The sequence below is a fragment of the Hetaerina americana genome, unplaced genomic scaffold (genome assembly GCF_022747635.1).
Source record: "Hetaerina americana unplaced genomic scaffold, ioHetAmer1.1.p SCAF_10, whole genome shotgun sequence".
NCBI classification, from domain to species: domain Eukaryota; kingdom Metazoa; phylum Arthropoda; class Insecta; order Odonata; family Calopterygidae; genus Hetaerina; species Hetaerina americana.
In genome coordinates this window covers 44,519,306-44,532,010 of record NW_027286070.1, presented here as the reverse complement: position 1 = coordinate 44,532,010, position 12,705 = coordinate 44,519,306, and the positions used below count along the sequence as shown (strand labels likewise).

General features: G+C 34.8%; 1 protein-coding gene across 9 annotated transcripts in view; it reads right to left on the bottom strand.

Moving 5' to 3' along the window:
- Ufd4 (ubiquitin fusion-degradation 4-like) overlaps window positions 1-12,705 on the bottom strand; it is a 95,894-nt gene that overhangs the window by 41,668 nt on the left and 41,521 nt on the right. For all 9 annotated transcript variants that reach the window (XM_071598592.1, XM_071598589.1, XM_071598593.1 and 6 more), the window contains 5 exons: window positions 12,022-12,299; window positions 10,962-11,214; window positions 9,287-9,481; window positions 6,312-6,429; window positions 5,620-5,796 (listed from right to left, as the gene is read on the bottom strand). In XM_071598592.1, coding sequence (XP_071454693.1) covers window positions 5,620-5,796; window positions 6,312-6,429; window positions 9,287-9,481; window positions 10,962-11,214; window positions 12,022-12,299 — 1,021 coding nt within the window. The remainder of the gene's footprint in view (window positions 1-5,619; window positions 5,797-6,311; window positions 6,430-9,286; window positions 9,482-10,961; window positions 11,215-12,021; window positions 12,300-12,705) is intronic.

Genomic DNA, 12,705 nt, shown 5'->3' with positions numbered 1-12,705 from the left:
CTGTACTATACACAAGTATTGCAGTATATATAGTATTGCAAAATATTTCAGACCAGCAATCAACATAGGTATATACTGAAATTACAGGTATTTATATAACAAAATTTTGATTTACCACATACTTTCACGTAGATAGAAATTTTTTTCAGTTTAATGTAGGTTTAAAGTTAAACGGTGGCCCTTTCCAAACTGCATAATGAGAGCGATGGATATTTGAATTAGGCAAAGGGAAAGATAGGCCACAAATATAAATATTATGACGTACTAATACTTGGGATAATTCTATGATGAAAAAGATGGTGAGTGTTCAAAGGGAAAGGTAGAAAGTAACCTCCTTCCTCCAAGTGAGGGTGGTGGATCACAAAATGGTGAAAGGAAAGTGGTGGTAAATTGGAGGTGATTCTCCTTTCTTAATCTAATGCAGGCAAGACTTGTACCATCCCCCATCTTTTCCCCCTCACCTAGTCACCTGATACTCAGCAGGGTCCATGTCATTTCACCACCTATCCTAACATAACTGCCCTGTCAACCTCTCCTCCAGCACGAGGCAATAAGTTGTACCACCAATGAATTACTTTCCATAACATTGGCCTTATCCCATAATCAAACAGCATCCAAATATCAATCCTAATGGCTATTAAAATACAACTCAAAAGATGGCAATCTCAGGTTTTGGATGTGTCAGTAGAAGGGAAAGGCATTCATCTTCCATATTCAGTTTAATCGCTAATACTACCTTGATCAAAAAGTTCCCGGAATAACCACCGTGTGGCGCTCCCATCGTTCCGATTTGAGTTCTGTTTTTTTTGTTAAATTGGTACATCTGTTGTTGATATTCCCTTTAAATCTTAGTGTCATAACTTGACATTTGCAAAAGTTACGTAGCCAAGAGTACATCTATCTCTGTGTGTGTTGGCGATTTTTTACAATTTCAGAAATGGATTTAAATTTGCAACAACGAACTTGCATTAAATTTTGCGTAAAAAACGGATTTAGTGGCGCACGGACGTTGGAAATGTTGGAAAAGTGTTTCGGCAACGATTCTCTAAAAAAAACGGTCGTTTACCAGTGGCACGAGCGGTTCAGAAGTGGTCGTGAGTCAATCGAAGATGATGAACGCAGTGGCAGACCATCGACATCGAAAGTCGGTGAAAAAATTGATAAAGTAAAAGAAATGTTGGTCAATAACCGCAAATTAACCATCAGAGAAATAGCGGAGGACTTGAACATTGCCTATGGATCCGCCCAAGACATTGTGGTTAATGATTTGGGTTTCCGTCGTGTAGCAGCAAAGTTGGTGCCAAAAGACCTCAATTTCATGCAAAAAAGAGACCGTGTTGACGTCGCAAAAGACATGATTTGCGAGGCTGAATCCGATCCCACGTTCATCAAAAGGATCATTACTGGAGACGAGACGTGGGTTTATGAGTACGACACGCAATCCAGACATCAGGCAAGTGAATGGCGTTCACCAAATGAGCCGAGACCAAAAAAACCACGTCGTTTTCAGTCAAAAAAGAAGGCAATGCTGACGGTTTTCATGGATTACAACGGTGTAGTGCATCATGAATTTTTGCCAGAAGGCCAGACAGTAAACAAAGAGTATTATTTGGGCGTTATGAGACGTTTGCGTGAAGCAATTCGCCGAAAGAGACCAGAAATGTGGGCAGAAAACTCGTGGATTTTGCACCATGATAACGCACCGTCGCACAGTGCTATCATTATTCGTAATTTTTTGACGAAAAATGCAACAAATACCATCCAACAGCCACCGAATTCACCTGATTTGGCTCCCTGTGACTTCTTTCTGTTCAATCGAGTTAAAAAACCATTACGGGGAACGCGTTTTAGCAGCCGAGAGGAAGTAATGGAAAAATCGCAGGAAGCACTGATGGACATACCGAAAACCGAATATAAAAAATGTTTCGAGGATTGGATCAAGCGCTGGCATAAGTGTGTTGCAGTCGATGGGGATTACTTTGAAGGGGACAATATAGATTTAGATGAATAAACTTGTATTTTTAATTTTCTGAATAAATTCCGGGAAATTTTTGATCAAGGTAGTATTTCACCCATATTTGCAGTATAGAAAAGTGCTACAGTAAATTGAGACTTAGCTGGCTAAACTTCTGGAAAATTTGCAGAAATTAGATAGTTTCTCATGCCTTAATAAACAGCAAAATTGGTGTAAGCCAATTTAGTGTTTATACTGGTTTAAGATTTGAATAATGAAAGACATGTCATTCAAGGGGTCTCAAGCTTGTTGGATATTGAATTTTTTTAACTTCACAAGCAAGGTTCCCTGTGATTTAAACCAAGGGCAAAGTTGTTCTTTGAGAAAAACCAAATAAATAAGTTTAAAAGGGTTGCTCACAAATTTTTTGCAACTCGGTTTTCTTCTCCAACCAGTACATTTCTCCATATTAAAATCACCAGTTTTTGCAAAATTGAACATTGTCACGAGGAGAGACATTGCCATGAAAATGAATAGCCTACACCACAGAGTTCTTCAGAGCTTATCAGATTGCTTCTAGTTCCTATAAAAATATTGCACATCTCTTGGAGTTTATATGGCCTGGAAATTCAGGAAGTTGCCTAATCATATTATTTTATTAAGTATTTGCCTAACCTTTGTATGAACATGTCTTATAGAATTTACAGTCACAATTGTCCAAAGGAACCAGTACCAAATGTAAAACAAGTCTCATGACAGTTGATTTTGTTTTAAACTCTATATAAAGTAAACCTATTCCAACTAAAATATTGGAAAGGGGCAGCACATTACAATAAATTAATGTGGTGTCGACAGAAAAATGCGGTAGGGAGTAGGACATATGTATTGAAGACCTAAGAGGTATCTCCCTAAAATTACCCAAGGAGAGAGGGAAAAGTAAAGTGAATTCAAGCACCTATGGAAAAGAGGGAAGGATACGCATTATCACATACACTCAGCGAGAGAGACAACCAAAATAATAGCTGTGCATAATCTTAGACTTCAATTTTACTCTTTCATTTCTACATCATTTATCATACTCTCCCAAACACTACTGACTGCCAACATGATGGATTGTCAAAAAAAATGAACTTCAAATATTTTTATTTGCAAAAAGGTTTCAGCATTCCAATCACAAAACTAAGGAATACCTAAAGGGGAAATGCAAATGTTGAAATTCTTGCCTCAGCAATTTATTCAAGTGATAGTCCCAGATGGATGACTGATAAAAGGCTCACATTGTAGTTCTTTTATGATGATAATATCCCTTCTCTGTGGCTAGAGGGGAACGGTAGTGCATAGGGTGTTTGTTTCCTCACACATCACTCTCTCACTATCACTTTACTGCCACAACTTGCACTTAAATAGCTTGCAGAAAAAACTAATTGATTAACTATGCAGAAGTTACAGATGGAAGGTCATTTCCCCTGTGTAGTTTAATGTTGTAATTTTTTTCCAAAGGGAATGATACTATAATAGTACTAGGCTGCATTGGCACAATAAACTATGAGAAAATGTATGCTTAAAAATTAAAAAAACAGATCATGAAGAGGCTAAATTGAAACATGCATACCCAGGTATAAGGCATTTTTTGCATTTTTTTATCATTGAATAAAAAATTGGGTATCATAAGAAAACTATTGACAGCAATGTTACTTGCTGGCATGGTCATTATACCAAATACATGTACTCAGAATAATGTAAGCAAGTATTTGACTTACTATTTCTATAAGCTGTACCACACAAATAAAACTTTTTGTAGACTATTGGGTAATGTCTAATCAAGAAAAAGTATCCAATTTTTTATTACCTCCTGGCTTGCTAAAAGAATACCAGGGTATATGTCATTTTCTTCCTTGAAAATTGAATTCAGCTACTGACCACCCTGAATGGCATCTGAGGTTAGGCATGTCATTCACAGGGTATGTCAAGTATTGGAGCGTTTGAATCCATTCGAGTTGACACATCACAAAATTATGGTAATTGTACCAAGGTAACTGAACTTCAGGAATGTGAGTCAATCCTTAGCCTTCCAACTGCCAAGAATGTCTCTCAATCTGCTATGTCACATATTAAAACAACTGCCAATTCATAACTTTAAAATAAATCCCTTCCTTTTCATTCAATGGAGATTTTACTGAAGGTTGCGGCAGCTGTCCACTTATTGATTGTGAATTTACCAGGAAATTAAAGTTCTCTGATCTTTTCCATTCTGATTTTACCTGCCCTCTTGCTTCTCAACATTTTCCTTGTTATGTCTTTAAAACCCCTTATATGGAGGTTAGCTCATACACTGAAGTGCTTTAGGTGCTCAATGTACATAAAAGCAAACACTGAATTTGGAAATATAAGCAGACAATAAGAGAATTGCATAACTACAGCCGAGTCACAAGAGATTTGAAAAATGTATGCAAAGCAAATAATGCTTCATCGCAAAAAAGCAGACATGTCAAATACATTGAATTATAAGAAAAAGTTGAATTGAAACCCATTAACTAATCTTAGATATCACCAAAACATACATTAAACAGTAATTATGTTTTGGTAGTGATGCACATAGTTTTAGATTGAGAGTGGAAAGTTATCTGATGCATCTTGAACCAATGGATCTATAGGTGATTTTTTGGACCATTAACTATTTAATAAACAGTTTTGTGCCAGTCTCATAAAGCAACCTTATAAAAAAAGAAAAGCACACTTTGAAAATAAATCAATCACATCAGCCAATAATGCATGCAAATCCAATGAGATAGCAACAACTGTCATTCTAAAATACCCAAAGATAGAATATTGAAATCAATGAATTTTACCAAGTGTTTTGGACGATTAATTAAAAATTACCTGCATTACTAATGACAAGAAAACAAAATACAGCAACATGATCAGTATACGTGGGATTATCTACAGAAAATACACAGAAGTTTTTCAAAATGGATTTAATGACATCGCTGAACGATAATCCTTATTTTTCTCAAACTACTTCAGTTTTTATGCTGTATAATTGTGACAAATTACTTAAAAGTTACACCTGAAGCAAGTTTAAATTTCCAATAAACAGAATGAATTGATTTTGTTCAAAAGTATGAATTTCATCACAGAAAAGACTAAATAACATAAATTATATTCATTATAGAATGCCATAAGTTTTTGATTAATGAAAACAAAAAATTAGAAAAAATAATCATCATATCCATTTGGACTCCGGTTAAACATTTATAAGAGTATATAATTCAGAGGAGACTTTTGACGCATATGTATCATGAATTAATTTGCAATTGAAGAAGGAACCAAGGATATTGATTTGCAATGATGGAGAACAGAATTACTAATTTTGTTAGGGGCATTTATAGTACTCGGATCAAAGTTTTAATGCTCATATTATGCGTAAAAATAAAGTTTTACAATATTAAAAGCACAACATTTCGATAGAGAAATAGTAAGAAGCTACCCTCCAATTCAAACGCAACAACACACCAAACAAATATAACAATTACAATGATTGATGCAGTTTTGAATTATGCCATTATTACATCTTTTATGAACCCAACATCAAATCATCCGCATTCCCAAAAGCTTGCGACATGACATAGCCAAAAACAACTTGCTAATAATCAGTGAAAACATACCATTTCTCAGCTCCCCAGTCACAGTCCCCTCTGCTGGAGGGTTACCATCCTGGTCACGCCATTTCCAGTCCATTCCCCTCACAACTCGAGCACCAACAACCACATGCCGCAAGACTTGAGTTTTCATGAGGCGACGTTGCCTCCTCAAGTTTGCCTCTGCCTCTTTTGCAGCTTTGCCTTGAGTAACATTGCATTGAGGAACATTTCATTGAAAAGAATACTTAATAGAACCTAATTTAGCCTAATTAATAAAACTTTAACCCCAATCTTTCAGACAAAATAAACTAAAAATCTTGTTATGACAATTAGATATAATTTTGAATTACATCACACACTTCAAAGATCCAATTAAACATTATGCCCTGATTTGATGGATTTCAAATAAATACAAAACATCAATTCTCTCAATGAATGTATGCTGGATAGAACTGATACATACAGGTATAGTTAACTTTCTAGTAGTGTGTGTTATTACGACTTCTGACAGTAAGAGAATGAAAAATAATTCCAATGTTGGTGTGAACCTACTAAAGAGCGGCACCTTCTACAGAGCACAAACCAGGGCCATTTAATATTATATTTTAGATTTAAAAAATCCAAGCCAAATGCTGAATCTTGGAAGACAATTTGGGAGAAAGAATTTCAGCTTATGATAAATTATTTATAATATTCCAATTTTAAAAAAGTCTTACCCAGGTCTTCACAAACTCCTAGAACAGTTCCATAGATTTCAAATCCAGACAAACTCAAGTAATGAGTTTGCCCAGAAGCATTTTTCCCCATTTGCTGTATTCGTATATGCCTCCAACCCTGTAAATATAAATTTATATTTTACTAAGCAAGGCATAACACTAGAGGTGAAAAAATATTTGTTGTAAGAGCACCTTGTTCAACTTCATGAGATGTTTTATTTCAAACTGATTTTTCTGCTTTCAAAATTAAAATGCAAAAGACATGCAATTACACATTACTGAAAATAATATTACTAAGAGACTGAATCACTGCCACCAATTCCTGAGTATAACACTCCAGCCAGAGGCTTGAATTTTTCAGGCAAAGATCCTGTTCATTCAATGAAAGGAGAAAATATTAAAAATTTCAAAAAAATGACCAGGGTATGAGCTTAGACACAATTATATTTTTCACAGAAAATAAATGGGAAAACTAAAACTTTCCATACATGTCAATTGACTTTCACTTAAACTAAAAAAACTTCATGAAATAACTGACTTATGGCCATGGAGCTAAAAATCATTTCAAAAGAATTATGCTTTCTTATTTTATTCGTATGTTTATATCTGTTAAAATTCTAGCTTGATGATTTTATCAACACATTGTGGTTGGTATCATGGCTACATAATTTTTGCTGATGGTGTATTTTCCCGTTATTTAATGGGAAAGCAAACTTAAAATGGCTTCAAATGCATAGTATTGTGAATTTTTTGGTTAATATAAAATTCTATACTGTTTACTTATTATAGCTTTCACATAAGGAATTTTTTATTCAATGTGAATAACATTAACTTACAGCAATTTATAAAGGGCATGCTGCCTTTCTAATTCTAGTGTTAATGGTGAATGAGGCTTTTTACAATCCTCAAGAATACACAATTAACAGTGCCTTTATTGTACATTTATTTTCATTAATAAATGGTGCTTGGCAGGGAATTCAAACGTTTTGCACATGTCATAGAGAATGGGACATTATCATAAACCAAATTACATTGATCTTAAGACCTAGATAAACATTATTTTTAGACTTGATTGAGAGAAAGGTGATTATCACTTCAACCAAATCACTCTTGAGAATGCATTCATCATTCAACTGAAGTTTCTTTTCTTGGTGACAGTAATTCATTTTTTTTTAAATTTCATATAGTTTTTCAAACATTCCATTATCATTATTACAAATTATTTTTTTCAAAAACACACAGTCATATTTGCAACACTAGTTTATCTTCCCGGTGATATACTCCCTCCAACTCGATAGAATCTTCAATATCACCTTAATGTACATCCAAGATGATTCAAGTGTATGGCAGGATGTGATACCATTGCTTGAAGAGGATTTTATGCACGTCAAGAGGATTTACATATTTAACCATATGGTTTAACACTTAGCCATGCTTTCTTTTAATGTAGCTTGAATTATAGTGTTGACATGGAGTCATTCCCCACATGTTAAACAAATAATGCTACTATGCAAGAGAGCTATCTGTTCTCTTGCTAATACAGTCTAACTTCAAATGTTCCCGGCGCAACTTTGCAGAAATTCATGTTCATTAAATGAAGAACATAATGTATAATGCCACTGTTCTTTATTTACGTATAACTAGTTTCAATGCTTAAGCATCACCATCAGGTACAAATTAAATAAGTCACAGTCCATTTATATATCATTCATGAGGGAGAGGAGGGGTTGAGAGAGGGGGGAGGAGGAGAAAAAGTGGGGGTGATCAGCGTTGATGGGGATGGGGTGTTAAGCGTCACGAAAGGTGATTGGTGGGTTCACAGAGGAGGGGGGGGAGGGGGGTTGTTGAGTCTTTCTGTAAAGGAAAGGGGTACTTCCAGGATTGGGGAGATGTATTCAAACAATAAATTGTTCACCCAAATGACCTGTTTTTAAATTCTTCATGATTTTCAGCTCTTCCCACTTGTCCATCTTCATTCCTTTTTCCATACAGTGTAAGAGTTCCAGGCTGAAATCATTCTCATGATTTTCTTCCCATACATGCTTGGCGAAGTGAGATTGCTTGAGGTCACAGTTTCTAAAACAGCGTTTATGTTCCCCCGCCCGTGTTTTTAATGATCTCCCTGTTTGGCCTATGTCCATAGCACTACAGTCCTTACAAGTTAACTTATAAATGCCACTTTCATTTTGTTTCCCTATTTTGTCTTTTGTAGTATTCAAGAATGGACTGAGACTAGATTAATTTGTACCTGATGATGACGTTTAAGCATAGAAACTAGTTGTACGTAAATAAAGAATGTGTTCTTCATTTAATGGAGTCTAACTTCACCTAACGAGCATCTTGCATAGGAGGTTATTTGCATAATGAGCAAAAATATTTTTTTTATTTACTCATTTAACAAATAAGTGTTTGCATAAAGAGTGATGAGGAGATAATATTCCTGGAATGATTGCATGCCTGCTACTTCAGTTTGTGTTTAGCACTCATTCCGCCACCATCTTAAAATTGCCAGGGATGACACTATTTTCAAACTTAAAACACATTATTTGCCATTTTTCTTAGCAAATTTTTATAAGATTTTGTGCATAGTTTTGAAAATGTCCCAACATAAAAATCAACATGAAGACAGCAGAAAGAGAATAAAAATAACCATATAAATGAAAAGTAAGACCATTGAAAAGCGAGAATGAGGTGCAAGCAGGGCTGACCTAGCATACACATACATCATTGACATCAACATTAACAATTTTCACTATCCTTAAGAGCAATCACAATATTAAGGAGATGGATGCTTTAAAGTGAGTGACAAGATATTTCATGCAACAATTACGTATTCTCAACAATGTATTACATCTGAAGTAGGAGGGATATGATAGGAGGGAGAAAAGTATCACTTTCTATGGAAAAAGAAACCCACCTGTGTGGGTCTTGGCACATATGATAAAAATTGTCTTAGTATAAGAGAAATAAGTTACCTGTTGCTGAGGGGGAAGTTGTGATGGAGGAGGCTGTTCAGTTATTTCTTCAGTTTCTTGAATGTGGGTATGAGTGGATGGCATTGCTGCAATCGAAGGGTCAAAATGCCATGTTGCTGTGCTGCCAGGTTCATTCAATGAGCAATCATCAGCATGTGTGTATAGAGTGGTCCAGTTCATCCCATCTCGAGAAACCTAAAGAAAATGTGTAACCTTAAGCAATTTCACGTTTTAAATAAAGATTAAATCATAGCTTGATAAACACATCTTGAAGGTTGCATACAGTTGCAATACAGTTGAATTGACACAACAAAATTAAAATGAGAGAATTTCACAGAAAAGGTTTTTGTGCACGTCATTGAGGTGAAACCCTATTGCAAAATGCTTAATAACAGCCTAAATCTTGATATACTAACACTATCAGCCATACCGCACATAATTATTTATAGCCATTTAACTAATACAAATCCAAAGATTTTATACTAGATATAGCCAACTAGGACATACCATTTCATCAGTCTCTAAGTCTCCAGATTTCTCTATTTATAATTAAACCTCTTTTTATAAGTATAATAACCCTGAGCCATTACTCTTGGAAAAATAGGTTTCTACAGCTATTACCCAAAGAAGAAACTTGGGTTGATAATGTAATGTAGTATTAGTAATTTAGTAGTAATATTTGGTATAAAATAGCATTTCAAAACATTAAAAAATAATAGAAACATATGGAGAGACATGACAGATTTAGACAATCAAAAGGCAAAATCTATTTCTCTTGAAAAAAAATAAAACATGAATATGTAAGCTAAAAAATACTATATTGTAGTCAAATAGCATATGTGTTGTCTTATATAATGTCCAGAAAAACCTTGCATGTAACTATGAGGGGCAGAAAAATGAAAACGTAACGGACAAACACACCACACCAGTTTGCACACCAACAATGACATAGCCTATCAACTTCATCCACATGTCAGTTTTCACTGTGCTATGGCATTATCAATACGTAACAAGAGTGTTGCCACCTTTTGCACAGACTGTGTTTTGGTGAGTGTCCGGTTTTCATTTGACTGCCCCTTAAAAGGGGCAGTCAAACTTAAAAGAAATAAATTATAATAGGTTTTTTCATAGTATTTTTTCAATAATTTTAATGATTAAGCCACATGGTCAACTTTACCAGTCACTAAAATATTTTCAATATAAGGTGGCTAACCTGCTATGGCCTTCAGAATATAGAATGGGGGATTCAAACTCCTATGCCGTTACATTTTTTTTATCCTGACAAAAGACCATAAGCCATTTCCTTGTTTAAAATGGGAATGATTCTCCATTAGTGGTACCTGGCATTGGGATTAATTTCCCTATGAATCATTTAAATAGTATTGGGATCATAAATGAGTAACTAGTACAAGCACGTATTCCCTCTCCATGACCATTCCTAGTTGATACCTGGCATCTGGCTTTAACTATCCTTGCACATCATCGAGGAAATCAGTGTGACTAATGAATGCAGTAAGGTAGTCAATGGTGTGGGATTAGTTTACTCATACAAAATATCTAGACGGGTCCTCATTATAGCTAATTCACTTAAGGATCATGTACCTTCACAACAATCAGCAAATTTTAAAGAAAACAAAGCTTTTATCACAACAACTTAGAACCACAACATATTTACCTGGAAAAGCCAATTCCTCAGAGCAGAACGGCCGTAGCCACGGGCATGGCGGATGGTATATGATGTTGGGATGATCCACAGACCAAGGTCAATGGCAAACCATGCCCTCTTATCATCATTAGTATGACAGTTTAGAGCTGAAGAGTCTCTACTAAGTATATCTTCCAGTCTTCCATAAGGAAGATTTCGCCCTTCAGATGAAGTGACTACCACTAATCCATATTGTCCAGGATTTACCCACTCAGGGCAAGTTCTTTAAAATTAAAAATAAAATATCATCATTACAACATTATGATAAAAATGCACTGCAATAATATATTTCATAAATTAACAAATGTACTGACAAAACGAAGTAACATTGAAATCACTTTAAGGAACATGTCTCAAAGTACAACCTGACAAAATACATTAACTCTCGTTCATGCCATTTACTTATGTGACATAAATTACCTAATTTTTGTAAATGTACCTATGTAACTGTTTCATGGAATATTAAATTAATGTTTTCCCTGAACAAAATTCAACAGATTCACTTATCTTAGTTAGCATTTTTGCCCACATTGATATTTATTTTGTCAGAATGGTGTTTCCCACATTGGATTGAGTACTAATACTCACCAAAATGAACATTATTATTATCAAATGACAAGGAAAGCGTCCCATCTAGAGGAACCTCACTAAGCTGCATCTGTCAATGGATAGGATGCCGCCATTATAATGGCATTATGAATTTCGTGCATGCAGTTTTTGTAAAAGCAATGGTCAAGGAGCAATATTTACAGCTAAAAGAAAATAATCTTTGCCCACTTTAACTTATTATCGACAGTTTCCGGAAATTTAGCCATTCTGATATGATCATATTTATAAAAAATCAACATTTCAAATAACTACAATTCCGAATATTTTTAACCATATATTTTTCATGTATCCTCACTTCTTTTAATATCAATACAACCTGATAAATCTTAATTAAAAATTAAATGAAGCAATTATGCATCTCCTATTTTTGTTATTGAAATGTTTCTGGAGCACAGAAAAATTATAGAGAAAAAGAACAAACCTCCCATTAGTTCCGATCCAAAATATGACACCATTTTCATCAAAGTCATGCTGAAAATTAAAGTTGAGATGCTGTTGTCCCTCCTTCAGTCGTCGAACAAATGCATAAGAGGATCTCTCATGGTCATACCATTGCTTGGCAACCATTTTCAATAGATATCTTTCAAGTTGAGACACAGTGCTCAAGGGTTCCATCTTGAGGGTACGTCCTGTGCGGTCAATCAAGGCACTTTCACCAGGAGCCTTTTCAAGCCGAAAACGCAGCCGGCGTGTGAGAATCTATATAAAAAACACAATGAATTCACTTTGAATATCTATAATCCCGGAAATCAAGGAGGTGACAAGCAATCACAATATTCCTTTCATTTTCCAAAAATCAAATATTATGTGCTAATTTGAAGTACTAAATATCTTGACACATTAAACACTTTTTTACTGCAAAATGTGCCCTAAAATCAACCCACGTCAGAAGACAGGGTCTTATGAGTAAACCTAATAGGTCAAACCTAATAGGTCTACTATTAGGTCAAACCAAATTGCCAGAAAAATACTATTAAGTATATTTTCCTGCATGAGCCTTAGAAAATGGTTAATCTTGATTACAAGGTTCAACAATATCACTGTATTGAGTCAGCAGTAATCAACAGAGTTTAATATTTCATCAAAAGAACTTCTTAAAAAATTT